At 42.1% G+C, this 27,887-nt stretch overlaps 1 protein-coding gene across 7 annotated transcripts in view; it reads left to right on the plus strand.

The window, feature by feature from the left end:
- The window catches only part of erc2 (ELKS/RAB6-interacting/CAST family member 2), a 46,083-nt gene extending 18,500 nt beyond the window's left edge, over positions 1-27,583 (plus strand). Inside the window, exons 3-21 of one of the 7 annotated variants that reach the window (XM_026167804.1) lie at positions 1,574-1,597; positions 6,421-6,855; positions 7,201-7,275; positions 9,394-9,549; positions 10,359-10,526; positions 10,978-11,145; positions 11,999-12,136; positions 13,853-13,993; positions 14,244-14,384; positions 15,905-15,940; positions 19,586-19,788; positions 21,446-21,568; positions 23,481-23,492; positions 23,850-23,973; positions 24,069-24,229; positions 25,275-25,422; positions 26,216-26,842; positions 27,310-27,377; positions 27,517-27,583. In XM_026167804.1, coding sequence (XP_026023589.1) covers positions 1,574-1,597; positions 6,421-6,855; positions 7,201-7,275; positions 9,394-9,549; positions 10,359-10,526; positions 10,978-11,145; positions 11,999-12,136; positions 13,853-13,993; positions 14,244-14,384; positions 15,905-15,940; positions 19,586-19,788; positions 21,446-21,568; positions 23,481-23,492; positions 23,850-23,973; positions 24,069-24,229; positions 25,275-25,422; positions 26,216-26,842; positions 27,310-27,336 — 2,907 coding nt within the window. In that variant the 3' untranslated portion in view covers positions 27,337-27,377; positions 27,517-27,583. The remainder of the gene's footprint in view (positions 1-1,573; positions 1,598-6,420; positions 6,856-7,200; positions 7,276-9,393; positions 9,550-10,358; positions 10,527-10,977; positions 11,146-11,998; positions 12,137-13,852; positions 13,994-14,243; positions 14,385-15,904; positions 15,941-19,585; positions 19,789-21,445; positions 21,569-23,480; positions 23,493-23,849; positions 23,974-24,068; positions 24,230-25,274; positions 25,423-26,215; positions 26,843-27,309; positions 27,378-27,516) is intronic. The other 6 variants (XM_026167805.1, XM_026167807.1, XM_026167806.1 and 3 more) reach the window with 6 other exon arrangements.
- The last annotated feature ends 304 nt before the right edge of the window (positions 27,584-27,887 follow it).

Raw genomic sequence — 27,887 nt, forward strand, 5'->3', positions numbered from 1 at the left:
AGCAATTTTTTAGGATATGCGGCCAAACAGAAGCCTACTCGTGAGAGAGAGGGTGACCAAAAAGGGAACATCCGCTGAGTCATTACTGATTCACAGAAACTTCCACAGTTGTGCTGTGATTATTGGAGGAACGGCCATGCAGTCAATTTAACCCACAGTGCAATTATGTAAATGGATTCACTGGACTGGCTTTTGCAGTTCAGTTCCAAGATGGGAGGTAATTTAGGAGAAAGGAGCAGAAATGAGGGAGGATAAGAAAGAAAGTATGTGAGGAGAAATAAACGGTTGGGTTTCAGTATTTGCAGAGATTTAACCTCTACATGTTCAAAAAATTAGATATATTTCTAACATGTTTTTATGTACATAGCAAATTAATATTTCTGTGAGAGAGAAAACTTTGTGTTGAAAAGTGTTTGTCACTAAGAGACTGTTCAGGTTTTAAAGTTTGGCCTCATTCTCTGTTTTATATATTATATTTCCAACAGCACTACTGAAGGGAGTTGTGCTTGGCAGCAGTCCCGCAAGAATGCTGACACAAACACCGCCCCCTGATGGCCGGAAGAGTACATGTTTTATACTTACACAGTATCATGTCAGTTCTGTGCTCAGATACTGAGCCAAATGAGAAGGTTTTGTGACATTTATGATAATTTTGTATTTATATTAAGAGGTGGCTGTACTACATATATTATAACGTAGTTACACTGTAATTATTATAAATTAAAACTGCAACTAGTGACTCTGTGGTTAATCTGTTCATTATGTTACGTCCCTCTGCAATTACTATTTCAGTAAGTTCTAATGAAATGGTAAAATAAGCTAACAAAGATCAAAAAATATATTTGCTGCAAGATTGTAAGAGGAAAAAATGTACTTTTAAAGCTGGTGTAATGTTTTGCGTATTTTCTCTGTAGCTGCAGTTTTCTACGATAATGCTTCATCTCATCATTATCATTCTTAATAACATAATTTATACTGCTTTTATTAATTGTACATCTATCACTGCTGCTAACCAGAATGCTTAAGTCATTTTTTAAAAAGCCATTTCCAATCTTTTCTTCATCTCTTTCCAGAAAAGCCATTCTGATAAAGTCATCATTTTTCTGTGGACAGACTTTTGACTTCTTGTAGAGAGAAAAGGCAGAAATAAAAGAAATAGCTGAGCTCTAGTAAGTCTCAGCACGCAGTGAGATGAGAAGTGTACAGAATTCCATCCCTAACTTTTTGATGGTTATGTGTACACCCTCTGAGCACTCTGTATAGACAGAGCTATTAATGTGAACACACATATGTGTAAGTGTGGAAGTACAGCTCAGGACTCTGAAGCATCCTTTATCAATTAAATGCTGTCACTATTAAAATGATTAATTTTTTCCATTGCTTTTCCTACTATGACAAGCCAAAATGTCTGTTTTTAAGAAGAATTTGCACTACTGACTGTGGACTGATAAACTGGCAGCTCTCATTTTAATCTCTGACTTGTTTATGTTCATCCATCTCTGTTGCATCAAGCTCTGACGCTGTGTTTTCACCATACATTTGTTTTTCTGTTCATTCTGCCCATGCTCTGCAGCTGCTGGATGCCAGGAGAACCAAGGTTTGTCCCTATGTTTGCACCACGTGCTGAGTGCACAACATAGAGTCACCTTCAGTGTGGCGTGTATTTTCAGACACCTGGCAATCCCTTTGCACCATACAGTCCTTTCTCCTATGAATCCTATAACTCCTAGAAGTTAAATATTTTCAGTGTTTCAGGCTCCCTTCTTGTCCTATGAACCCTGGTCTTTATGTTTCCTCATTTTAAGAGTACAAAGCGATTACTCTGTTTAATGTAATAATGTCTGGTGCTCCTTTAGTACAACAAAACCTAAAACCTCAGACTCCCCGTGAAGTCGGTTTGATTTCACATATTTTCCACTCCTTCAGATCCTGACTGAGCTATTTTCTGAACAAAAAGTAATTTGTGCTCCACTCTCTGTCTCTGCTGGAAGAAAATTTCAACAGAAGTCAGTTTTTGACAGAAACCGGGCCTTAAAGGTATTCCTCTAGACCCAAAACCAATCAATAAAAAGAATGTGAATGGTGTATAGCTTTGATATCATGTAATACGGACAGACAAATTCACAAACATGCACACCTTTGTTCAACAGATGGCTGATCTGTCCCTATGGGGTATCAATACTGTAACTTCTGTTCATTAATTTTATATTTTAACTAGTTTTCATCCACCCAGCCAGTCTCTACCAGGAAATTTCACAGTTAGTTTGCATATGTTTTCATTGTAACAGTATGGCCCCTCTGATATTTTTAACTTTTAGTATTCGTGTCCTGGTGGCAGATGCATAAAGCTGTGTGTATGCACAAAGGCAAAGGCAGATTTATGAAACCATGCATACAGATTGTGCTCTTCAAATGCACCTAGACACTTAGATTAAAACAAAAATCTGTATAGTTGATACGTTTTGTATCCCATATTATCCTCATCAGTTTCACCATATCTGCGCTGATTTCCTCTAAAAATGTCCCTCATATGGTCTGAAGATCTAGTGCATCTAAGAAAATTTGAGCATTGTGAAAAGTTCATTTTTTTGTGATTAAATTAAAGAAGGTGAACTTTGATACATTCTACATTCATCATATATAAAGTGAAATATTTCAGGTCTTTATAAAGAAAAATATAGATTTCATTTTGAGTGAAATACTGTTCACACAGTATAAATAATGTCTATCTCTCAGTCTAGTTCAGTACATGCAAACACAACCCAACTGCTGACTTGACAGTTCTCCAGATAATGATCATTGACATCGTCCACAAGGGCACGGAAGAAAAGGCTGGCTGTTGCAGAGTGCTGTGCTCAAGCTTATTCGTGGATAGCTGACTTCAAGGGAAAAATGTGGTAGGAATAGTGCACAAACAGCAGGGATGACAGCAGCCTTGAGAGAATCGTGAGAAAAGTTGATTCAAGAACTTGGGAGAGCTTCTCGAGGAGTGGACAGATGCAGTGTTACTGGGCTGTCGCACAGACGTGCAAAATGCTTTTTTTTTTTCAAATGAAGCAAAGGTCCTGACGTCTGGGGGAAGAGTGGAAAAGGCACAAAATCGAAGATGTTTTGAAGTCCAGTAAGAAGTCCGCACACTGTGATGACTCAGGGTGCCAAGTCCTCAGCCGATGTTGTTGGTGTTTTGGTCCACTGTTTTTTATCAAGTCCAAAGTCAATACTGACATCTACCAGGAGATTTTATAACACTTTATGCTTCCATCTGCAGAAAAGCACCACCTGCTCACAGTGCCAGAACTGCTACCATGACCATGTTATTACTGTAAATGATTAGCCAGCCAACTCTCCTGACCCGAATCCCCAGAGAATCTAAGATGAAGATGAGAAACACCTGACCCAAAAATACAGTCGAGCTGAAGGCCGCCATCAAAGGAACCGAGCAGTAACACCTCAGCAGTGGAACAACCGTGTCATACTGCTCTGATGCAGTAATTAGTGGCAAAGGATTCCCAAGTACTGAGTATTTATATAAACATATATTCCATTAATTAAATATTTCTACATTACAAATTGTTTTAATAGTTTACTGGACTTCTGATTTTCATGAGTTTTAAACCATAAAAATCAAATCCATCCAGCCATCCATCCATCCATCTTCTCCTGCCTTATCCGGGGCCGGGTCGCGGGGCAGCAGCCTAAGCAGAGAAGCCCAGACCTTCCTCTCCCCAGCCACCTCCTCCAGCTTATCCGGGGGAACACCAAGGCGTTCCCAGGCCAGCCGAGAGATATAATCTCTCCAGCGTGTCGTGGGTCCTCTCGGTGCGACATGGCCGGAACACCTCACCCAGGAGGCGCCCAGGAGGCATCCTTGTCAGATGCCCGAACCACCTCAACTGGCTCCTTTCGATGTGGAGAAGGAGCGGCTCTACTCTGAGCCCCTCCCGGATGGCCGAACTTCTCACCCTATCTCTAAGGGAGAGGCCAGCCACCCTTCGGAGGAAGCTCATTTCCTCCGCTTGTATCCACGATCTCGTTCTTTCGGTCACTACCCACAGCTCGTGGCCAGACTCTGCTTCCTCCTCAGAAGATGTGTCAGTGGGATTAAGGAGGTCCTTGAAGTATTCCTTCCACTGCCCGACAATTTTCTCAGTCGAAGTCAGCAGCGCTCCACCAGCACTATACACAGTGCAGGTAGAGCACCGCTCTCCCCTCCTGAGACGGTTTGCCAGAATCTCTTCGAGACAGTCCGAAAGTCTTTTTCCATGGCCTCTCCGAACTCCTCCCACACCTGAGTTTTTGCATCAGCCACTGCCCGAGCCGCATTCCGCTTGGCCTGTCGGTACCTGTCGGCTACCTCCGAAGTCCCACAGGCTAGCCAAGCCCGATAGGACTCCTTCTTCAGCCTGGTGGCTCCCTTCACCTCTGGTGTCCACCATTTGGTTCGGAGGTTACCACCACGACAGGCACCAACCACCTTGCGGCCACAGCTCAATGCAGCAGCTTCGGGAATGGAGATGCTGAACATGGTCCATTTGGACTCAATGTCCCCAGTCTCCCTCAGAATGCTGTTGAAGCTCTGCCGGAGGTGTGCGTTGAAGATCTCACGCACTGGGGCCTCTGCTAGGCGTTGCCAGAACACCCTCACTACGCGTTTAGGTGCACCGGGTCTGTCCAGCGTCCTCCCCCGCCACCTGATCCAACTCACCACCAGGTGGTGATCAGTTGACAGCTCAGCCCCTCTCTTTACCCGAGTGTCCAGAACATATGGTCGCAGGTCTGGTGATACAATTACAAAATCGATCATCGACCTGCGGCCTAGAGCGTCCTGGTGCCACGTGCACTTATGGACACTCTTATGTTTGAACAAAGTGTTTGTATGGCCAAACTGTGATTTGTGCAGAAGTCCAATAACAAAACACCGCTCGTGTTCAGATCAGGGAGGCCATCCCTCCCGATCACGCCCCTCCAGGTATCACTGTTGTTACCCACGTGAGCATTGAAGTCTCCCAGCAGGACAACAGAGTCTCCAGGTGGAGCACCCTCCAGCACCCCACCCAGGGACTCTAAGAAGGCTGGGTACTCTGAACTGCCACTCAGCGCATAAACGCAGATGACAGTCAGGACCCGTTCCCCGACCCTAAGGCGCAGGGAACAAACCCTCTCATCCACTGGGAAGAATCCCAGCGTACAGGCAGCAAGCCGAGGGGATATTAGAATACCCACCCCAGCCCGCCGCCTCTCACCAGGGGCAACTCCAAACTGAGACAGAGTCCAGCCCCTCTCCAGGAGACTGGTTCCAGAGCCCAAGCCATGCGTAGAGGTGAGCCTGACTATATCTAGCTGGTACCTCTCAACCTCACGCACTAACTCAGGCTCCTTCCCCACCAGAGAGGTGACATTCCTTGTCCCAGTTGCCAGTCTTGGTAGCCGGGGATCAGTGCGCCAGGGCCTCCACTCCTGGCTGCTGCCCGGCACACAATTCCCCCGAAGTGGTGGGCCTACGTGAGGATGGGCCCATTTCCCCTTTTCGGGCTGTGCCCGACCGGGCCCCATGGACTAAGGCCTGGACACCAGACACTCACCCTCAGGCACCCTCCCCGGGCCTGGCTCCAGGGCGGGGCCCCGGTAACCCTTACCCCGGGCAGGGTAAACTGTTCCCTCAATGCTTTCCTCATAAGGGTTTTCTGAATCGCTCTTTGTCTGGTCCCTCACTCAGGACCAATTTTCCATGGGAGACCCTACCAGGGGGCAAAAGCCCCCGGACAACATAGCCCCTGGGATCCCTGGGACAAACAAACCCCTCCACCACGATAAGGTAGCGATTCAAGGAGGGGATAATAATCAAATTTAAAACAAAAAAGGCTTGGAATATTTCACTTTATGTTTGATGAATACAGATGATTATGATCATTTAGATTTAGAATTAAATTAAATTTCAGGGTGTTCAGTTTTTTTTTTTTTGTTCATCTGCACACTTTCTTCACTTATATGTACCAGTTTACATAAAGTTGAATGTGCATGTTATTGTACATGCACTTGGTCCCTGCTTTCTCAGTGTGAAAGTCAGACCTGTGAGAGCACCAGGGTGTTTCTGTGTATAATAAAGCCCTTTACAGACTAATAAATTTATATTTGGAAGCTGTGAATTCTTTTTAAAGATATTTTCTCCAACAACTGTAAATCTATGCAGTCAGGACTTAAATTAGATCCGTGCTTCACACTTTTTCAACAAATAAACCTAAAATCTAAAAGCGTGCCAAGGTAAGTCATGTGTTCCCCATGATCGACCTGCTGTGGGATTGTTTGTTCATCCCCATGTGTAGTGTTATTACGTAATGTTCGGTTATGAGCTATACCTAAAAATAGTTTCAATAATTGGTAAGCCTCTGTGTGTGTTTGTATATGTGTGTGTGTTTGTAGCATCTTCAGATGACCATCCAAGCTCTGCAGGATGAATTGCGCACACAGCGAGACCTCAACCACCTGCTGCAGCAGGAGAGTGGTAACCGCTCTGGGTCTGAGCATTTCACCACCATTGAGCTGACAGAAGAGAACTTCCGGCGGCTGCAGGCTGAACATGACAGACAGGCCAAGGAGCTCTTCCTGCTGAGAAAGACCCTAGAGGAGATGGAACTGAGGATTGAGACCCAGAAACAAACCCTGGGTGCCAGAGATGAGTCAATTAAGAAGTTGCTTGAGATGCTACAGAGCAAAGGGCTGCCCCCGGGCCCGGGCAGGGCGACCGAGGAGGAGGAGCAAGAACGAGCCCGGCGCATTGCAGAAGCAGAGGCGCAACTGGGACACCTGGAGGTCATTCTGGATCAAAAGGAGAAGGAAAACATCCATTTGCGAGAGGTAGTATATGTCGAGGGTTAAGATGATGATGTTAAGTCATTGCATTCACTGCTTTAGAGTAAAAAAAAAAAACTGTTCTTTTGTTTTGTTGTCACTAGATGGCAGTGCAGCATGTCACAAAATCAATATTCTCTTCTCTGCTGCTTATCCCTGCATCATAACAATTATGTAATGTATGAAGTAAAAGAACTGAAGAGCAGTTGCATGAAATATTTTGCATGTGTAAGCATAAAGCTTTTATGCATTGTGAGGTGAGCTTTTGAAATTTTAATAATCTAGCTATTCATTGGAGACCACGATCGGTTTTGCTGTACCGCTGCTACAAATTGTTGTCTTTTTTTTAAGGAACTGCACAGAAGAAATCAACTGCATCAGGACCCAAGTAAAACTAAGGCCCTGCAGACCATTATAGAGATGAAAGTAAGACTCCTATACAGCCTGCGCATAAACACATACAGCAGGGCCCATCATCAACTACGCTTCACTGCTTCTGTTTAAAGCCAGATGTTATTTTTGTATTTACCTAACTGACTGACATTCACAGCTGTAGCATGTTTGCCACTGCATGTCTAAATGGAAACCTGTTCCGGCAAATCTATTGTTGTGATTGTGATCGTCGGCAGCTGAGTCAATCATCAACACACTGACACACTCTAGCAAACACACACACACACACGTACTGCTCACAAAGCAGTTGTGCAAACATAAACAAGAGTCAATATTACTGTTTAACATTTCAGCTGTTGTGGCTTGCTTGACAGATGGCCAGCTACCCCAGACAGTAACACGCCACACCAGTTTCATGACAAGATGTTTTCTATTCTGCATGACAGATTGTTTGCAAACATCCCAGACTCCAGCTCTATCATTTCAGCTTCATTTTTTTGCAGGGGAGTATTGTGACTCCAAAGCATTGTTTTAAAATTTTCATTCAAGGTTTCTGAACTGAGGAAAAACTACTGAGCTGAAATATAGCAAAAAAAAGTGTATAAAAGGATAGCAAGAAGCATCTTGGATTGTAAATAATTCCACAAAACATACCATATGGAGAATCTTTTAGGATGAAGGACCCCACCCTCTTTACACAAGCATGTTGTACAGCAGCTGGATGTGACACTAGCGATATCAGGCTCATTCAATGAACCACTGTAGACACCACCAGCCTCACTGCAGAGGCCTGACATCACTTCCTCAAAATAAATCATGACATCATCGCTGAGCTGACACAGCCCCTCTCACTCGGCTGGATCCGTGCCGAGCAGGCCCCAGCCTAGTCATGTGATGTGCAAGCTCTAGGATCCTGTTGATTTTCATACGGCGCGCGGGGAAGTCCCGCCTCCTTTCTCCTCCTGTGCTGTGCAGGAAGACCCTGCATCTCTCCCCCTCTCCTCTCTCCCACTGCTGTGTTGATGCTGATGGAAGCACGAATAATCCTCCCTCCCTCTCTTCCCCTACATCCCTCCCACCCTCTCCTCCTCACTCACCAGAGACAGTGCACGGTATATAGCCTGCCTGCTGCTGCCATGGAAACAGGTGTGGTTGTTTATGACAGTGAGAGGCCAGTATGCAGGGAGATAGAGAGACAGAGAGGCATACAGAGGCAGGGAAAGGGAAATAAAGAGCAAGATTTACTGACCAGGTCGATGTACCAGTGATTACATGTGGATGGAATAAAATCACTCTTCTTTAAAGGTACGATGTCTTGTCTCGATTGCAGCAGTGTTAGTTCATTGATGTTCGTCTCGTAACACAGAGACTGAGCTGAGGTGCAGCAGCAGGGCGAAGTGCATGTACAATGTGCAGTGCTCATACATTGACGTTAACCCCTCAGATCCTTGTCTGGTACTTCATCATTCCTCATCACATTTCCCACCTTCCTCTGCAGCGGGCTATCACTGCCCCTGCTAATGGCCATAAGTTCATAAGTTCAGAGTCACTAAGAGGAAAGAAGGAGGGACACAAAAAAAGAGAGAAAGACAGAGAACAACAAGGTTGCTCCATGTTCTGCTGGAGAGGGAGATGGACCATGGCTAATCTTAAAGACGTTGTATTATTTATTTAAAAAGCCGTGAAGCTAAAGCTGCACTCACAGTCGCAGTCTAGAGACTGGATTCTGCATTGATCTGCAAGCATCTACGGCAAAAGCTACGGCTTGTTACTTTTCTTCCTTTCCCCCTGCGCATTTCTCTCCGGTCCTGGTTGATCTCGCCGTACTGGATGTGCGCTCAATATTTCCCAATGGTGATTAATCCTCCGAGCTGCCGCACGGAGCTGAGTAGAACGCTTCTGATTTCACCGACAGATACTGCAGTTGCTCTCAGTCAGACCAAAGAGCTTTTTCCATTCTTGGTTTATCTCACTATATCTTTCAGTTCCTCCCCCCCTTTCAGTCTCTGTGTCTGTATTTCTCTTTAAATCTTTTACCCTCCATTTGTTTCCTGGACTCTTTTCTTTAGCTCAGATTTATTTGCAGCATGCAACTTTTGGACATGCCAGTCCTGGTTTTGAGGTGTGTCTCCTCCGCGTGTTTGTGTGCAGGACACCAAAATTGCCTCTCTGGAACGCAACATTCGGGATCTGGAGGATGAGATTCAAATGCTGAAGGCAAACGGCTTACTGAACACAGAGGACAGAGAAGAGGAAATCAAACAGATGGAGGTCTACAAGAACCACTCTAAGTTTATGAAGACGAAGGTAGAGACTAACTGCACTGTGCATGCAGATCTGATGCTGTTAAAGTATGGCTTAATATAAAATGGCAGGCATGATGTTCAGGGTACAGAGCTGTGCAGAAGAGAGAGTACTGAAAAATGTTGTGTTACATAAATGAGCTGCTTTAACACATAGTGAGAACAGCAAAGTGCCCTGTCGGCAAAAAATCTGAAAGAGGCTCCGTGCCAAAAGTGGGGAAAAATCCAAACTTTGCAAACGCATACTTTAACATTTGAAAACACTTTTCTTCCTTAATTACACATAAAAAGTACATCACTTTATTAATCTGTGGCCACAAGACAAACACAAGTCTAAAATAAGATAAGCCACAATGAAAGCTTTGTTTTTGTTGAACTGACTTCCGCTGCTTGTTTTCCGACCGGTCCGTGATGATAAGTTGTGTTTGCATATCAGAGTTAGAGTCATACACTCAAGCACAGCCACCTACAACCTGTGATAGTGTCAAGGTGTGTGTGTCTGTGACTTTCTGGGGCTCACGCGTACGTGTCTTTGGAGTGTTTACGTTTTCTCTCCTTATTAAGCGACCAGCCACAGTTTTGTTCTTCTATTTTTAGACTTCTTTTCATCAATCATGAATAGAAATGATGTATAATATATGATGAATGCAGGGGAGTTAGTCCCAAATGCATATTTAATGAGGGAGAAGCGTGTTGATGAAAATAGTGCGAAAGCTGTGCAGACTAGCTCGCGGTTCCCATTCGTGAGTGTGAAATCGTTACACTGCTCACGTAACGGTTGGGTCAAAATGATCTGCTTCCTCTCATGTACAGATTGACCAGTTGAAGCAGGAGTTGTCAAAGAAAGAGTCAGAACTGCTGGCTCTGCAGACGAAGCTAGAGACCCTCAACAACCAGAACTCAGACTGCAAACAGCATATCGAGGTGCTCAAAGAGTCTCTCACTGCCAAGGAGCAACGTGCTGCCATCCTGCAAACGGAGGTAATAAAACAAGCTCAACTTATTTGTACACGTACAATAAATTAACTTAACAATACATCGCTTCACAAACATTCTCAAGCTCCTAGCCAAACTGAGCAAACAATAGGCTCGCCCTGGGCCCGAGGCTTATTACAGCAAATCATATCAGCAGAGTGTTTGCTTTGAAAGCTTTGGTAGTAAGTGAAGTGCAACCTAGGTCACTACCAATGAAAAACTGTTGCCCAGTGTACTGTCACAGCTCATAGACCAGAAAACATCACAGATCTGCAGTAATAAATAAATAACTGTGGTGAATTATTAAAATACTTCCCTAATAAATACTCATCCAGCACCTTTTTTACTTTAGGGTTACTATAAGTTATTAAATCAAAGTGCTTTTAACTATAATGGTACACTTGGGATAATTAGTCCACTTTGTGTGCTTCCTCTGACATGTATTAATGTGCTTTAGGTTGACGCTTTACGTCTACGTCTGGAGGAGAAAGAGTCCTTCTTGAACAAGAAAACCAAGCAGCTGCAGGACCTGACGGAGGAGAAGGGTACTCTCGCCGGAGAAATCAGGGACATGAAGGACATGCTTGAGGTCAAAGAAAGAAAGATTAATGTCCTGCAGAAAAAGGTGAGAATGGAAGGAAAGAAGACCTCACCATGTAGAAACATTAGGGAGGAAATACACTTTAGCCACAATTTTGGCTTGCCCACATTACTCTGCTTTTGAGTTATTGTTTATTTTTTTGTCTACAACACACTGTATTGTGGAGGCATGTCTAATTACTCCAGATTTAGTCACAAATTTGAAATGAACAGCGACTGTGTGGGTTGTTTCGTCACATTTCCGTGTCCTGGACTAAACCAGTCGCTCTGTGGAAATATAAAGCTGGGAGGTTACTCTGTCCATGAAGTGTGAGAGAGTCTCATGCTCTCAGGGGAAAATGCCCACAGAAAGACAAGCAAGAAGATATTTCTGCCTCACTGGCTCTCATTTGTGTGTGCTATAAATACTCACAGAGTGTTACTCCATATCGCACCCAGACCTGCTCTCCCGTTTTGTTTTTCTTCTCTTGTGTCTGATCACCCCCCCTCTCTCTCTCTCTCTCTCTCTCTCTCTCTCTCTCTCTCTCTCTCTCTCTCTCATCTTTGCACTTTTATCTGTTTCATCATTTTTATTAATTATGAATCATTGTTTTCTCCTGTCTTATCATAAATAAAATACCTTAATTCAGTCCTGCACTGCTCAGATAGCAGTTTGGTTTAAATTCAGGTTTACATTAAGTTCTGCTTTTCAAAACTTAAAGGTCTTATAGTTTTTGATGTATTTCTTCTCACATTGTACATTGTTGCTTATGTAGTGTGTTAAGCTTCAGAGACTTAAAAAATGGCAGATATACCGACTTTAAATGTTGCGCTGGTTTGGAGATCGTGCTTTTTATTGTGTGTTTTGCTCCTTGTTTTTTCTTATTTTTCTGAGTCAGATTGAGAACCTGCAGGAGCAGCTGCGGGACAAAGACAAGCAGCTGGGGAACCTCAAGGACAGGGTCAAGTCTCTGCAGACCGACTCCAGTAACACAGACACTGCCCTGGCCACCCTGGAAGAGGCGCTGTCAGAGAAGGTAGATCACGCCACCCTTATACCACAGAACCCGTAACACTGTCTGAACTGTGACACTTTATCTGTTTGTAGTTACTATCATATCATCAAAAGGATGTATATACTGGAAGGAATTCCAGGTGACTTTTTCAGACAATCATTCATTCAAAATCCAGGATGTGAATGACCTCTTTTTTTCTTGTATGCTCTCAAGAAGACCACAAGGACCAAACATTAGCGTCATTATCGACAAGAAATTGAGATTAGCAAACTTTTTTCCTGACGTTTTATATCTCTGTTAGGTCGCAGTAACACGGTCCTAAGCAAACTTGTATTCCCTGACCGACTGGTAAATGGTTGCTGGCTGTCGCTAAGTGATACTGATCACAAAGAGGATGCTGCACCAAAAACCTCCTTGTGGTTGTTTTGGTCACTAGCAGATTGGCACATTGCCAGCGTTTGTATGGGTGGCTCCAACTTGTCTGCAACATTTTCTCTCTGGGCTCTAGTGAAACTTGAACACACTGCAAGTGCCACACAGAGTAGAAAAGGAGCATGTTCGCCATCAGTTCAATTAAATTCAGTTCGATTCAATTTTATTTATATAGTGCCAATTCAACAACAATCACCTCAAAGTGCTTTATATTGTACGCTAATATTAGAGAGAAGCTATCTGCTGTGACTGGGGGTGAGGAAAAAGAGAAGATAAATACACATTTATTTATTTAATTTAGTAAAAGTTACACTCTTTAAAGAGAATAATGTAAGCTTCGGTGTTGTCATAGATACTTGAACTTTAGAGTTCCTCATAAGGGGAATTTAAAGAGACACAAACAGAAATGCTTCCTCTTATTTCCAGACTTCATATTAAGCTTAGTCAGCTGGTAGCTGGTGAAATTCCCACATATGTTAAACCTTTCCTCTAAATGAACCATGTTAGTAAAAATTCTTGTTTTCTGTTTCTTCTTCTTCTTTTTTTAAACAACTACAAGTTGCGTCTAGTTGCTGTGGAGTGATTGTACAGAACTTCTGAAATTGTGACGAGATCAGATTTGTACTTGTGCAGAAAGAAGTGTGAATAGTATAAAACATTTATTATTACATTCTGTTATTACATTCCTTGATATCAAAGAAGAGAGATGAAGGCACATGTCGCAGCAGGGCGACTCTGCCCTTCTCTGCACTAAGGCTGTTTGTGAAGCCCATCATGGTGCTTTAAAAAGCTCCATCGGGTTTGACTTTTCTTAATCCTCCTAAAAATCGTGGAACCTCACCAAATATCAGTAGTAACTCTATTACAGTTCATAGATTTATGTATAATTGAGGAAATAGCTGATGTAATCCTCTAGCTGCATTAGATATCATTATTTCTTTCCTGCACTAGTGTTTTATTCAATTTTTAGGTAACCAGATTTTGATGATTACATCTTTACTTATAAAAACATACAAGGAAAAAATAACAAAGTAGCACTGGGGTAAAATTCCAGGCACGGCATCTAGCTTGATTCAGCATTTTAGCTTAATTTTAGTCTAATTTCTTAATAACTGTATTTTTCATGTGTGATATTAATTTCACATAACTAGAGACATTTGTTTTTTAAAAGGAATGAACTGATACAAATCTCTGATTTGTGCTGGAACAATCTTAAATGAACATCTCAGCAGTTTAATGTTTATATAGACTCTTAACCGTTCAGTCATATGAAGAGTTTTAATTCTTTGTGCTTCTGTGTGTTAGGAGAGGATTATTGAGCGTTTGAAGGACCAAAGGGAGAGAGAAGACAGAGAACGACTGGAAGAAGTGGAATCATATAAGAAAGAGAACAAGGAATTGAAGGAGAAGGTGAACAGCCTGCAGATAGAACTAACAGAAAAGGAGGTCAGTGAGCAAAGAGATTTTCTCTATAAGGCTACAGGGCTGTGTACACATGACTGTGTCCTTCTCTTTGCTGCAGAGCATGCACCTTTTTTATGCACAGCAAATATTGAAACACTATCTTTCAGTAGGGCTTTAGGTGCCATTTAAGCAGTCGCCTCAGGTGCTGTAACTTTGTTGCACATGCTGGCACTCTGCTGGCCTGCCTGGTTTGAAGCGCTGCTAACCGTCTGTCCTGACTACTCACCTGCAGTCCAGTCTCATCGATCTGAAAGAACACGCATCATCCCTGGCATCCTCTGGCCTCAAGAAGGATTCAAAGCTCAAGTCACTGGAGATTGCAATTGAGCAGAAAAAAGAGGAATGTAGTAAGTTGGAGACACAGTTACAGAAGGTAGGTGTGCATCTCTCACCACCGAATCACCTCGCACACTATAATGCAAAATTTTAATTTAGATTTTAAGAGACGAGCAATTCACAGTTTTTAACCTGTAGAGAATTTTTCAGCAGGTTGTTTTGAAAGAAGTAATTACAGATTATGGTTCCCACAGCCATCTATATTAAAAGACGGCTTATCTAATGCTCATTTTTACACAGTTACTTTTTGCAGCCAATCCTAATTATCCAGTTTTTTTGGTTTTAAAGATCTGTTGTGCTTCAGTTAGAGGGAAATCAAGTAAAGGTGGAAAAGTCGGAAATCCTGAATTGGGGTCAAACAGTGTAGTAAAGCTAGCATTACACCACACAGACTCATACAAGTTTGCACGTGTTGGGAAAACGACACCGCAGCAAGTTTCATGTTGGAGCTGCTGCTAAGCTTTTGATTGTACTATTCAATCTCTATATAAAGTTAAGCAATTTCATGTGCTCAGGAAACCTGTGTTTAACAGCTCGACAGCAGCCATGTTCTGGACTTTAACACTGGTTAACACTGTTTTGCTATCAGTGATCCACTGTGAAGAAAGAACTTAAAAATGAGCCTAATGCTACTCTTACTGAAGGTCATATATAAATGATGACTTTCCGCTGATGATTTCAGAAATGTCTGGATGAAAGCTGACCATTTTAGCAGTCAGTACGGCAACATTTTCTATGGATGTCTCTTTGTCTGAATTGCAGAGAGCTTCTGTACTCTGAATGAAGACTGCAGCAATGTCTCTCTTTAATTGCACTGAATTGTAGATAAGAAGCCAGAGCTGAGTGTCCACTGCGAAGAAAGGAATGAGCTCATTGTGAATTCAGGGACCACTTCAGTGGAGACTGTTAAGCAGTTACAGACATAAGAAAAAAAGGCTACTTTCCTTTTGTAGAAATGATTGGCCAAATTAACGTGCAGTGTATTTTCTCTGTTCATATTTTCCTGCTGGTCTGATCTTGGCCTGTGTCATTGAGGGAAGATTAAGTATGATCACAGATTATTTAGTGAAGACAGCTCTGTCCCATTTAAAAATTAAAGTAGCAGTAAAGAAACAAGAATACTGAGGTCTCACTTCTGAGAACATGTTATCCTTCATTAGGCTGTTTCTTTGGACCTGAACAAGAAATGTGAACAGACCTTATATAAAGCACACTTCATTAGGCTAATGGCTGCCATCGTGCTTTGTCTCCTGTAACAGGCAGCCATGCTTTTTAAGGGTGTTGCAAGTAGCAGGCAGTCATTAAATATCCCTCTTTGCCTTCTTCTTCTCCTTCTTGAGACTATCGCTGTATCATCTCTTCCTCTGTGTTTGTCTCTGTTGTGTTGCCGTTAGCCTAACAACATGTGTACTATGTTACTTATCTGTCAAACATGTATTGTACCATGTCTGATCCTGCTGTTCTCTCTTTGGCTCAAACTCAATCCTGACATTTACTCTCCCGGGACTCCCCCGTCTCCCTCCTGTTCCTTCCTCAAACCCTCTGTTTGCAATGTAGCAAGCTGAGCAGCTATTCAGTCACATGAACACTCCTGTAAGTCCCTCTCCTGAGCTCTCTGAGGCACATATTGAAAGCATGAGGACACTGATAACTTCCTTGAAATATGCTAGATGGTGATCGTGCCAAACCCCAGCACAGGTCCTGCTTTCACCCACCCAGGATGCATGTTGTTCATTGCACTGTACTGATATAATGAGCTGCAGTCAGAGTCCTGTGCACTGTGCTCATCCTGTAACTGTTTGTGATATGTGGTGAAACTGGTGCTGCATATATGTAGAACCGAAGGCTTACTTAGTCTGCTGGAACGTGCTCAATATAGATTCTTCTGCCATTTTATTAAGTATATGTAGCTCAAACTAAAACAACAATCTTGCAATAAATTCTGTCTTTATGAGGGTTAATTTTATACAGCTGTTTATTGCCCTTTGTTGTAATTACATTTTACATGTAAAAGTCTTCCTATGATTTAGTATAGCCTCATTACACTGTGTCATGTAAGGACACACCTGGGATTAATTGCAGGACTGTTAGACTGCATTAGCTTTAACTATGTGTGAAGTTGTTGTTGTTTTTTTAAGTTTTGGCTTTGTAGATAGTTTTTTCGGTGGTTATACTTAATAAACTGTCATATTCTTCCACAGCACAAAAAAAACATTTAAATGTAACAAATTTTACATTTATGTAAAATTTTGTATCTATAGCTAAATTTAATGGTAATGTTTTTAGTCACTAAGGCCTCATCTGGGAAGTTGTGTGGCAACAGGAACCCATACATTCACTGACTTGTACAGGTTACACTGACCTCAAATGCAGCACACGTGTGTTTTGTCATAGAAGCTCATGTGGGGAATATGACAAATTAATAGTAAACTTTTCATTGGACTTTCAGAGACTTTATGCAATTGAAGTCACAGGACATGGCATTCAAGTTTCCTCATATTTGGTGCACTTATAACCAGTGAAAAAAATTAAAAGAGGCAAACAGAGTGAACAAACCTTTCTTTAATACATATTTGTCATTGAATTATGTCTAAATATTACATTTTTAGCACAGAATTTCAGTTCAGTGTGTTTTAGCATCTCTGTGAAAATCCTCAAAAAATATCAAACTATTTGACAGTGAATTATAATATTGACATCCCCCCAACTTGATCCACTTTTGTGTATTTTGTGAATCTTGGCAATTTCAGAGGTTCTTAAACAAATGTTATAGATAAGGAAAACAGAATAAAAACACAGAATGCATTCAAATAAATAAAGTAATTGAACTGCAAAATCCTCAAATCATCAAGTGCTTCCTTCCTATAGCCTCCTATAAATGCTCTTCTGTAGTATACTGTTCATTGCAATATTTGCAGGGGCCATATGGAGGGCAATTTGTTGTCCAATAACTGTCTGTTGTAGTTATTTTTCATAAATTTCAACTAGGATTATTGGGTCTTAAATAAAATTATGTATATCTCCTCTAAGCTAAACTCTAGCATCGTTCCTCATGCATAAAATATGACAGTTAGAACAGATTTACTTGGTCACCCTTGCTTCTCTTTCTTCATTCTTTGGACTGACAATTGCAAAGACTGTGCAGCTTCGTTGGGTTTGCATGACTTGGTCGACCTTTGTGCATGTTGTCAGTAGAGCTGGGCGATAGAACGATAACGATATGTATCGCGATATAACTTTTACTCGATAGAGAAATTAAGCTATCGCGATAGACCTCGCCGCTCTTGTCCTCTTAAAAAAAAAAAAAAAAAAAAAAAAAAAAAAAAGGCCAGCCAATCCAAATCAAGTAGCGCAGAGCCGAACCAATCACAGCCGCAGTGTCACGTCGCGTCACTTGTTACGTACAGCACAAGTGCCAAGCCGCACGTGTGTTTGTTTGGGAAGCAGCCAGCAGGTAATGGAGGAAATGAGTGTGCCGACTAGAAAAATCAACCGAGCGTGACCGAAGAGAAAACAAATGATGGTTCCAATGCCGGAGAGATTGTCGAACAGAAGAGCCATAAAAATTCCGTAGTGTGAAGGTATTTCGGCTATTTCAAGTCTGACAAAAAATAGAGTAGCGCGCACTGTAAATTGTGCCGAAAGCAAGTCTGGAAATACAATAAACTGGTGCATGCGTCACACTGTGCGCCACGTTATTGTTTCGGTGAAATGGATTTCTACAATACTGTTACTGTTACTTTGTTACTACTCTCTGCAGTGTTTAAATGCTTACATATACACACAGTTACTGTCCCTCCACACATACGACTCGGTTCTGCTTCTGTGCCCCAGCTTTGTTTACTTTTTCCCACCGAGGCTTCTAGACTTCTGATTGGCCAACATTTCTGCACGGTTAGGAATCTAGCGCCACCTGCTGCTTTGGCATGTTCATAGCAGCGTTTTCCTTCATTTCTGCCTTTATGTGTGGACGGGATTATTTTTTAAAACGAAAATGGAAAATCTCCGTTTTCAAAAATACCCGTGTACGTGTGGACGTAGCCTCAGTCTCTGACTGGAAGCGCTAATTCGTCATTCGGCTATGTCAGACTAAAGTAACGGTTAAAACTGTTTGAAAAGCTAAGCTATACAACAAGGAGAGATTGAGAATTTCCTTTTAGTTCTCAGTTTATTTGATATTGACAAAAGTTAGTCAGTTTTGTCTGTTCTTCTGTAAAACAAACTAAGATTTATTTTTAGAATTAATATTTTGTTTCTAAGTGGAATTGACAATTTAGTCTGTTTCGTTTGTTCTATTTTGAAACTTAAACGCTTTAGCGGCTGCCTTTTGTGTAGTTTGCAATATTTGCCTTTATTTATCTGAAAAAGTCTCATGTTCCTTAAGTACATCTACCCTGTTGAACTTATTATGGGAAATAAATATTTAAATAAAAACAAGCTGCTGATTATTTCACATTTTACTTGTGAGCAACGGCACATTTAAATCTTACAAATATAGTTATTTGGCTCATATCGTGATAGATATCGTTATCGCCTGAAATGAAAAAAACATATCGTGATATGAAAAAATCTCATATCGCCCAGCTCTAGTTGTCAGTATCAGTGTTGCCACGCTTCTCTTTTGTCTCAGTGTGGTGCTGTTAGCGAAGGTATCGGCCGTGGTTGAAGATCACTGCAGTGTTTTGGTGGATGGCTCTGTGTAACTCTGCGATATGTGTTAACATATGTGGCTGTGTATTGTCCAGGGTGCTGTGTACCACTGTAGTGGAGAGATGTCCTTGCTGTCCAAAAACTAGACCTCTGATTTTGATAGCCAGTGAATCAATTTAGTGCTTAACTATAATGATTTGTTATTATTGTCACAGACATACAAAACTCTCACAGACTATCCTGAAGTCCTGTATTCTACTCCATGTGCATGAAGTGAGTCTCAATGGACCATTTAATTGGAGCTAAATAATAGCTTTGTTAAAACTAATGAGCCAGTACCAGTAATGATGCCCTCATCCACAACATTTGCCTCGGCTTTATTCATTTGAAAGTACAGGGACACTGCAAGAGACGTAGATAATATAAGTCACTGATGGACTACAGTGTACTGTATGTATCTCTCTTTCATTGACAGTAAAACGTTCTGCGCTTCACACTTTTGTTGATACTGGGTTGTTATTTTTGTTAACTGTGTGTTTTTGGGCGTGTACATGTTTGTATTTGTCTTTTCTTGGCATGTTGATGCAGAAAGCCCATGAAGTGGAGCAGCAGTCGGGCTCCAGAGGGAACCCAGAGTATGTGGACCGGGTGAAACTGCTGGAAAAGGAGGTGAGCTACTACAAGGATGAAGCTAATAAGGCTCAGACAGAGGTGGAGAGACTGCTGGACATCCTGCGAGAGGTGGAAACCGAAAAGAATGATAAGGACAAGAAAATTGCTGAGTTGGAAAGGTAACTAATTCTGACTGCATATTAGCCTGCACTGCTTTAATGCTTCCCTTTTAACAAACACTCTGTTTTCTATGACCATTGTTACATCTATGAAGATAAAAATTAGCATACCTGCCTGCAATTTTAGCAAACCTCTTAGGTAATTTAACATGTTTGCCTGAAAATGCCTGATACATCCATTCTTTGTTTATTTTTTAGCTCTCTACTTAGCTTCAATATATTTATATACAATATAAATATAGGGAATATAAAAACACAAAAAATGGGAGAAAACAAGTAAAGAAAAGGAAAAACAAACTTATCAATACATACATACGGTGTGTTTATTTCATGTATGATCATAGACTGTATATAGAAAAGATGGATGTAACAGGTTTAGGACACTAATAAAGGTGTTTCTTAAATCACCATTCTTTCTGTTGGCCAATTCAAAAAGAAATCCATTTGTAAAGGACTGCATGAGAAAAGGGCCTCATGAAAATGACATTTTCTTTATGAGTTTATTGTCTGTTTTATTAGTTTTAGCTCATATAAGATACAACATGAGATAAATTTTGTAAATTAGCGTCCCAAATAGAGAACAGGTCTGCTGGAAGTAAAATTATACGTGAAAAGTGGAAGTCCCCCTTTATGTTACTAAAAAAGAAAAGAGAAAAAAATGGCCGAGGCCAAAATGCTCAAAACGTTGTGGCTGTGGCTTGTTTCACATCATAACAAGTAACCCGGCATAAAGAGATGGTTTTAAATCTGCTACTCTCTATATCGCAAACAAAACCCCATTTATCTTCAGATAAATCAGTTTATTTTGTAATTTAGGTTACCCAACTCTCTAATGGTATTACCATAAGCAATACAGTGTGCCACTGTTTGTGCTGAGTAGCTCTGAGCAGTCTATTCTTGATCTGGATGCATCTGTTTGTCAGCTTTACAGTTCTCTGTGTTCGGTGTATGCTGGGCAAATGTCCATGTGGCTCTGTGCACATTTTCATAGTGTTTCCATGTTATGTTCAGTTGTGATGTTCTCATACTGCACTGCACTCGATGGTATTGGATAATGTGCTCTGTACACACAGTTTTGATTTACACGTTTAGGTTTTGTTTATAAATATCAGCAATGCTCCACTCAGCCACTTCTCTTTCGGAAGAGGTCATCTGAGTCCAGTTAATGGAGTGCAGAAATAAAGCAGGTGGCCTCTCTGGTTCTCTCCTGGGAGCAGTACTGCAAGTTTATTTGCACTTTGGTTTGTCTAATGAAGGAGATCATCGTCCTTTACCTGGACAGGATTCAGACGGATGAGACTAACATAGGGATTGGTTGATCTGCATGAGGACCACACAGCCCTTCTCCCCTGCCACTGCTTAGTGTTAAAGACACTTATATACTCCCTTCTCAGATCATTATAGGATTAATGTCGTGATACTTTGTTAGTGGTGTTTGATTAATTGCGTCTTCTTGTCCTTTTTTTTGCCATCTTTACCCACTTTTCTCCGTCCCATTTCCCTCTCTCTCTTCTGTACCATGCTCACCTGCCCCTCTCTTTACCCCTGGCCATGAATCAACTTTCAACCTACTTCTCTTCTGTTCTGAAATCTGATTCTGATTTTTCAAAATCTTTTCTTCATCTCCCTTGCAAATCTTTCTCTGTTTTGACACCAGCCCCCCCCCCCCCGCCCCCCGCCCCACCCCTCGTCCCGGTGGCAGAGCTCCCCCTGACCCGCTCCCTTCTGTGTCCACTGCTCCCCAGCAGATAGGGGGCATGGTGTGGGATTTCCTGGGAAAGTGAGTGCTCTGCCCTGGCACTTAAGGCTTGGCTGCGTGGTTAAAGTCTCCGACTGCGACTGCCGCAACTGCATCTGGTTTCACCTGTGTACCTGGGTCTGCCTGCTGTTTGAAGGATTCAAAAATCTTTGTATCAGAGTTACACAGTCTGTTTTTAGTCCGTGGTGCCATTATTTTATTCGCGTACATGATACAAAGATCCCTGGATTCATTTTGATTTCATTTCTTTAGAATGTTTTTGCTTTCTAGTCTGCATCTGTGTCCGTGACTGCTTTTTGATCATTTAAGGAGCTTTTCTATGCGCGTGTGTGTGTGTGTGTGTGCACGTGTGCATGTATACACGTGTAAGGGAGAAGGAGTTTGTGTTGCATGTTTATTTTGGGGGCAGCAGTCATCATTAAAACTCATTTATCTGTGCACTGATGATGTAAAGTGGGAAAAAAGTCCACAAATATTTTGCTGCATGAGCAATCACAGCAAATTAAACAGCCATGTGAAATTTTAAGCAAATATGAAGTTCAAACCTTAAAGATTAAGGGTTGTACTTCATATAAATGCAAATCATCAGGTCATAATGTTGTGAATATATGTCCAGATAGGCATATATTGCTTGCCATTTATTTGCACCACATGCTACACTCATTTTTTACTGTTTTGGCGTGTTTCTGTGGTGATGCTTGGTAAAGTCACACAGTAAATTCAGTCACACCGGTGTTGCAGCAAACTGTCAATATAAAAATTGCAGTTTTATAAGCAAATGTTTTGTAATTTGTAACCCTAACTAAAAACGCATTGTATATACTGTAAATGTTTTAATACTAATAATACTGCAAATAATGCACGCATCAGCACCTTTATCTATAGAACTTGGTGTGATTTACCCACTTGCTTTGACTTCTTTACTTTTTTTACATTTTATTTGAACTTGCTATACTTCCTTGTGTTCTTGTGGAAATAGCTTCCTGCTAACACACTTTAAGACACACAAATATACACCCTTTTGTGTCTTTTTGTGGCGTTGGTTGTTTGTAGTAGCTTATTGTATAAGTGTCTGCCCTCAGCTAATGTTTGCTGTTGCCACGAGCACGCTTCCCCTTCTCATTCCAGCCACCCATCTGCTCGCCTCACCCCAAGTCACCCTCTGTGACCCAGCCACCCTTGCACCCTCATATCCCATTAACACCACCTAACAGACCCTATTTTCTAGTGCCCCCTTCTTCCTGCTTTCCATCCCAACCTGCCCCCACGTGCCCTGCCTAGCTTGCTCTACGAGATACTAAAGGAAAAGATCAGCCCTAGTGGCCTGCATGAATAGAGCTGCTGTGCTCCACGTCTACACGCGCTCAGTGTGGGGTGCTGTAGTAGGTAGGGTCTGGACTGAGCCCTCAGTCCTGAAGTGTGTCAGTTCAGTCAGGTCTTTTCTGTCTGAACAACCCTGCATCCATAACTGATTCTCCCACTAGCTCCCTTCTTGCCCACTTGATCAAACCACCGTTGGCTTCCTCTCCTTTTGCTCGACTCTCCAACCTGTCCTCTCCTCTTATTTTTGCCCGGCTAACTTTTGCCTGACTAAATGCATGTCTGCCACTTCCAGGCTTGGCAGAAGATGCACATGGGCCCTTGTTTTCAGAGAAGGTGCATCCTGCATTAGCTGTGTCAGGCTGCAGAGCAGTGACTGCCACAGGCGTGTTTGTAATTTTCCATGTTGTTGGATGAGCAATGAACACAGCGTGATCTCCTCTGGGTTCACTGTACTTTTTTCTTGTGATTGTTTCTTTATGTTCTGGTTCTAATGTGTCTGTTTTGTTTGTTTTTTACTTTCCTGTGTGTTCTCTTATTTCCTGCTTCCAATGTCTACTTCACTCGTTCCATCAACCCCTTGTCTTCTGCCTTTTCCTTTCCCCATCTGCAGTCTAGCTCCCAGGTAAGTAATGACCCTGCTCCCATTACATCCCCATTTCTTCCTAACTCCATCCTAACACTGGTGCTTAAACCTGTGATTTATCTCAGCAATGCAATTAACATGAAGCTATCGCTACATCTGTGATGCTCATGTTTTGTTGTTGTCCTGGTGATCTCATAAGCGGTACTATTTTGAAACTGAATACATTCAAAATGCACTTGACATGATCGCCCATTGCTGTACTGGCTTTGCTTGTTTTGTGTTTCACATTTTTGTTGTGGTTTTGGGTATAAAATGCACCCATTTCATAAGTCTACATATTTTTCATATAACTCTACTGACTTTTAATGGAAATGCACAAATTTTGTGGTTTTGCAGACAAGGGGGTAAAGATCAAGCTAAAAAGGGTTCAAACATCAAACTGGGGCTGCAAGGTGACAAGAAAGGCTTGGGACAGGACCCTCGTAAGGACAGCTCCATAGATGGTGGTCACCACTTGAAGGTGATGTACCCTAATAAAAAAAAAATTTACCCCTGATGATACACAGTTTAATAATTACCTAATGAGATATATGTCCTTGTTTTCCCAAACGTCAGTTGGAGGAGCTAATGAACACGCTAGAAAGGACGAGGCAAGAGCTGGATGCCACCAAGCAGCGTCTCTCCTCCACACAGCAGTCTTTACAGGAGAGGGACACTCACCTCACCAACATGAGACAAGAACGCAGGAAACAGCTGGAGGAGATCCTTGAAATGAAGTTAGTGTTTTCTGAGATTTGCTGTTAGCAAAAATCAGATTGGCGGTCTACATTTTCAACCTCCTTTTTTAAAAAATGTTCTTGTAATTAAGCCTTGGATTAATTTCTTTTCTCAAAATGTAATCCAGTTCATTTGTTTTTGTCCTTCCCCACCGTCTTTATGAGAAGACAGCCGACATAGCACTGCTAAATTGAAATTTGATTTCATTATCAGAACAAAAAGTAATCTGAAATCCACCACGATGGTCACACTGATATTCAAAACAGTAGCCAATCTACCCAAAATGTCTGTGTAGGTTCTCAGTCATCCAGGTCATTGTAATCTAAGTTTCTTGAAGAGGTTTCACTTCTCATCCAGGAAGCTTCAGTTCTAAGACCAAATGGTGGAGAGTCCCAGTTTTTTTTAAAGGGACAACTCCCACTAGGGAATACCTGGGGCTCTCCACCATTTGGTCTTAGAACTGAAGAAGCTTCTCTGAAGTGAAACCTCTTCAAGAAACTTAAAATAGTCCAATAATTTTTCTTCCCAAGCTCCTTAAATCTACCCAAAAGTCAATATGTGCTGCACATTCACCCTGAGGCCAGATAATGTCCAGAGAAATTGCAGAAAAAAACACAAAATCTCAGACTCTACATGCCTTGGTTAGCTTGTTAAATGTTGAAGTTCATGACAGTTTGGCTTGTATGGGAGAGCCAGAAGAACATGGTAGCACACATCGTAAAAGTGCATCTTAAGAAAAAACTGTCCTGGACAAATGAGATCAATGTGGCGATGTTTGATAATAATAATTAGCACAAAGTTTGACAAAAACCAAACACAACATATCAGTACAAACACCTCATACCCTGTTAAAGCACAGTGTTGGTGGGGTGATGATTTTGGCTTGTTTTTCAGTCGCAGGGTCTGAGCACCTTGTAATCACTGAGTCGATCATGAGTACCTCTGTATATCAAAGTATTCTAGAGTCAAATGTGAGGCCTTCTATCTGATAGCTAAATCTTTCTGGAGATACTACTGTAGTGTTTTATGTTGTTTTTCTTTCAGACAACAAGCTCTGCTGGCAGCAATTAGTGAGAAAGATGCTAATATTGCACTGCTGGAACTGTCTGCCTCGAATAAAAAGAAGACCCAGGAGGAGGTGCTAGCCCTCAAGAGGGAGCGGGACAAACTGATGCACCAGCTCAAACAACATGTTAGTACTGCAGCATACTTCCAAGGAAATTTCTCTCTGCCGATGCTTGTTGCCAAAATAAAAAATGTAGCTGTACAAGTCAGCTAAACAATTTTCTACAAGGTTATCACTGCATGACCACTTTGCAAGTTCAGAGTCATTTTTCTGCTTTTATTTCTTAAGTCTTTGTTAATTCCAGACTAGTACTAAAATGAAGTGATGTCATTATCATCTCAATTTGCAAATAATTTGTGGCCGTAAACATCAGAGTTGAATAAGAAGTCTGTGCCTCCAAGACTTCAGTTTTGCAGCAGTCTCAAATATTCCGTTTTTTTATTTTTATTTTTATTTTAAGCTAACTCAAATTTTAAAGCGTACAGCTCTAGTATGATTTACACACGTAAAATTCTGGCAGAGGCAATCTGGCCACTTTTCTGTCTCTAGTTTTTGTCTTATGTCACCTTGGAAGCACATAAACTGATCCTTGAACAGTGGATGGTCACCTGGAATCGTACTGTAGTTTAACCACAGACGGTATATAAAGAATGGAGGAAGCCTCTGGGCCTAAAGCCATTGTAAATGTGTCTAAGAGTTATACATTCTTTCTAACTGCCAGTAGGAGGTGAGGGTTGTTGCTCATCTTAATCAGTAGTTTTAAGCCTTATTTAATACAACCTGATTTTTATGTTATGAATTAGGACAGCGACAGTTACTTTGTTACTGACAAGTTGCTGCCATGTACTGCAAGTGTGCAGTCTCCTCACTTCTGCCAACTGCAGAGCGTCATGCACTGACCTCTGCCCTCCTCCTACAGACACAAAGCAGAATGAAGCTGATAGCCGACAACTATGAAGACGAGCAATATCATCCACATGCTCCTCACCACCCCCAGTCTCAGCCCCCACATGCTCCACCTCAGCCCCAGCCCCAGTATTCCCACGCTCCCCACCCTCAACAGACTCCATATCCACACGCCCCGCACCCGCAACATCCGCAACACCAACAGCACCCACAGCACCTGCAACACCCACAGCACCCACAGGCATCCCAGCAACACCCACACCCACAGCAGCCACAGATGCAGTACCCTCACCCTCCTCACCAGCAACATCCTCAGCACCCTCAGCCACCTCCCCAGCACCAACAGCACCCACGCCCTCCACAGCCCCAGCACCCTCACCAACAGCACCCCCAGCATTCTCAGCAGCACCCACATGGGCATCTGCCTCCGCAGCACCCTCACCCTCAGCACCCACACGGACCTCCGCAACAGGGGCCACACCCCCAACATCCACACCCTCAGCACCCCCAGCACCCCCAGCACCCTCAGCATCCCCAACACCCTCACCATGCCCAACATCCACGTCACCCGTCGCCCCACCATCGCGGGGGACCAGCCCGAGGACCCCCGCATGCTGGTCATCGCCCTTCCCCAGACCAGGTAAGATCACACATGTTATCTCTGTTATTAAATGCTATTTACAACATGTTTCAAAGGTCAGCACTGACGTCTTTTTGATATGGAAAAGTAAAAATGTCTTAAAACTCAGTTAATCTAATAACTGTGACCAACAAATGCCACAAGCTACATACTGTACTTGCATGTGACACAGATATCTGTGATAATCTCAGCCATGATGGTTAGAAGTTTGCTTTGACAGACTGTCAAATACACAGTAGCACAGTAGTTGGACAATAGATGCAATGTTAAAATTCTGTTGTAGAGAAATAGTTGTGACATTAAGCGAACAAAGAATTAACCGCTGACATCGCTCCAGTCACCAGATGTTGGTCTCAATAAATAAGACACAGTTTCAGTCCCTCCAGTTCTCAATGCTGCTTTGAATAAAAGCAACATAACAGCTTCTGCTGCTTTCTTCTCCTCATGCATAACGCTGCCAACGACAGGATGACGAGGAGGGCATTTGGGCATAATCCTTGCTGTGACAACCAAAGCTCTAATGTTGTTTTGAGGGGTGAGAAATATTTAAGACTTTCTTAATTTTACTTCTTTGCCAGCGGAGTCTGTGGTGTTTTGTAAAAATCTCAGCATGTTTGTCAGATTTATATTTTTATCTTTATATATCTTTGTATTTTTTTTTTTCTCACATTCAGATGATTCAGTCACTACTGGAGGAGCACAGCCATGCCATGATGTTGTAACACTACCCAACTAAATATTTATTACCTCCACTCAATCAGTACCCAGCAACGGGACCTTTTTTTCCCAGGAAGAGGAGGGGGAACTCAGGTGTGCAGGTCATGCATAGAGACTGACAGCTGAGCAGGTATTTCACCCATCTGGACACGCATAGACATGCTGTAGTGAACATTATATTAATTACACTAAAAGAAAAATCTTTCCAAACTGAAACTTCCACTGTCTCCTTCATGTTCTGTTTAAGGTGATGTGGGAGCTCTTCTTGGTGTGAACAGGACAAGACGCACTCCACTTCACACAACATTAGATATTCACAACTGAAATG

The sequence above is a fragment of the Astatotilapia calliptera genome, chromosome 5, assembly GCF_900246225.1.
Source record: "Astatotilapia calliptera chromosome 5, fAstCal1.2, whole genome shotgun sequence".
Taxonomy (NCBI): Eukaryota; Metazoa; Chordata; class Actinopteri; order Cichliformes; family Cichlidae; genus Astatotilapia; species Astatotilapia calliptera.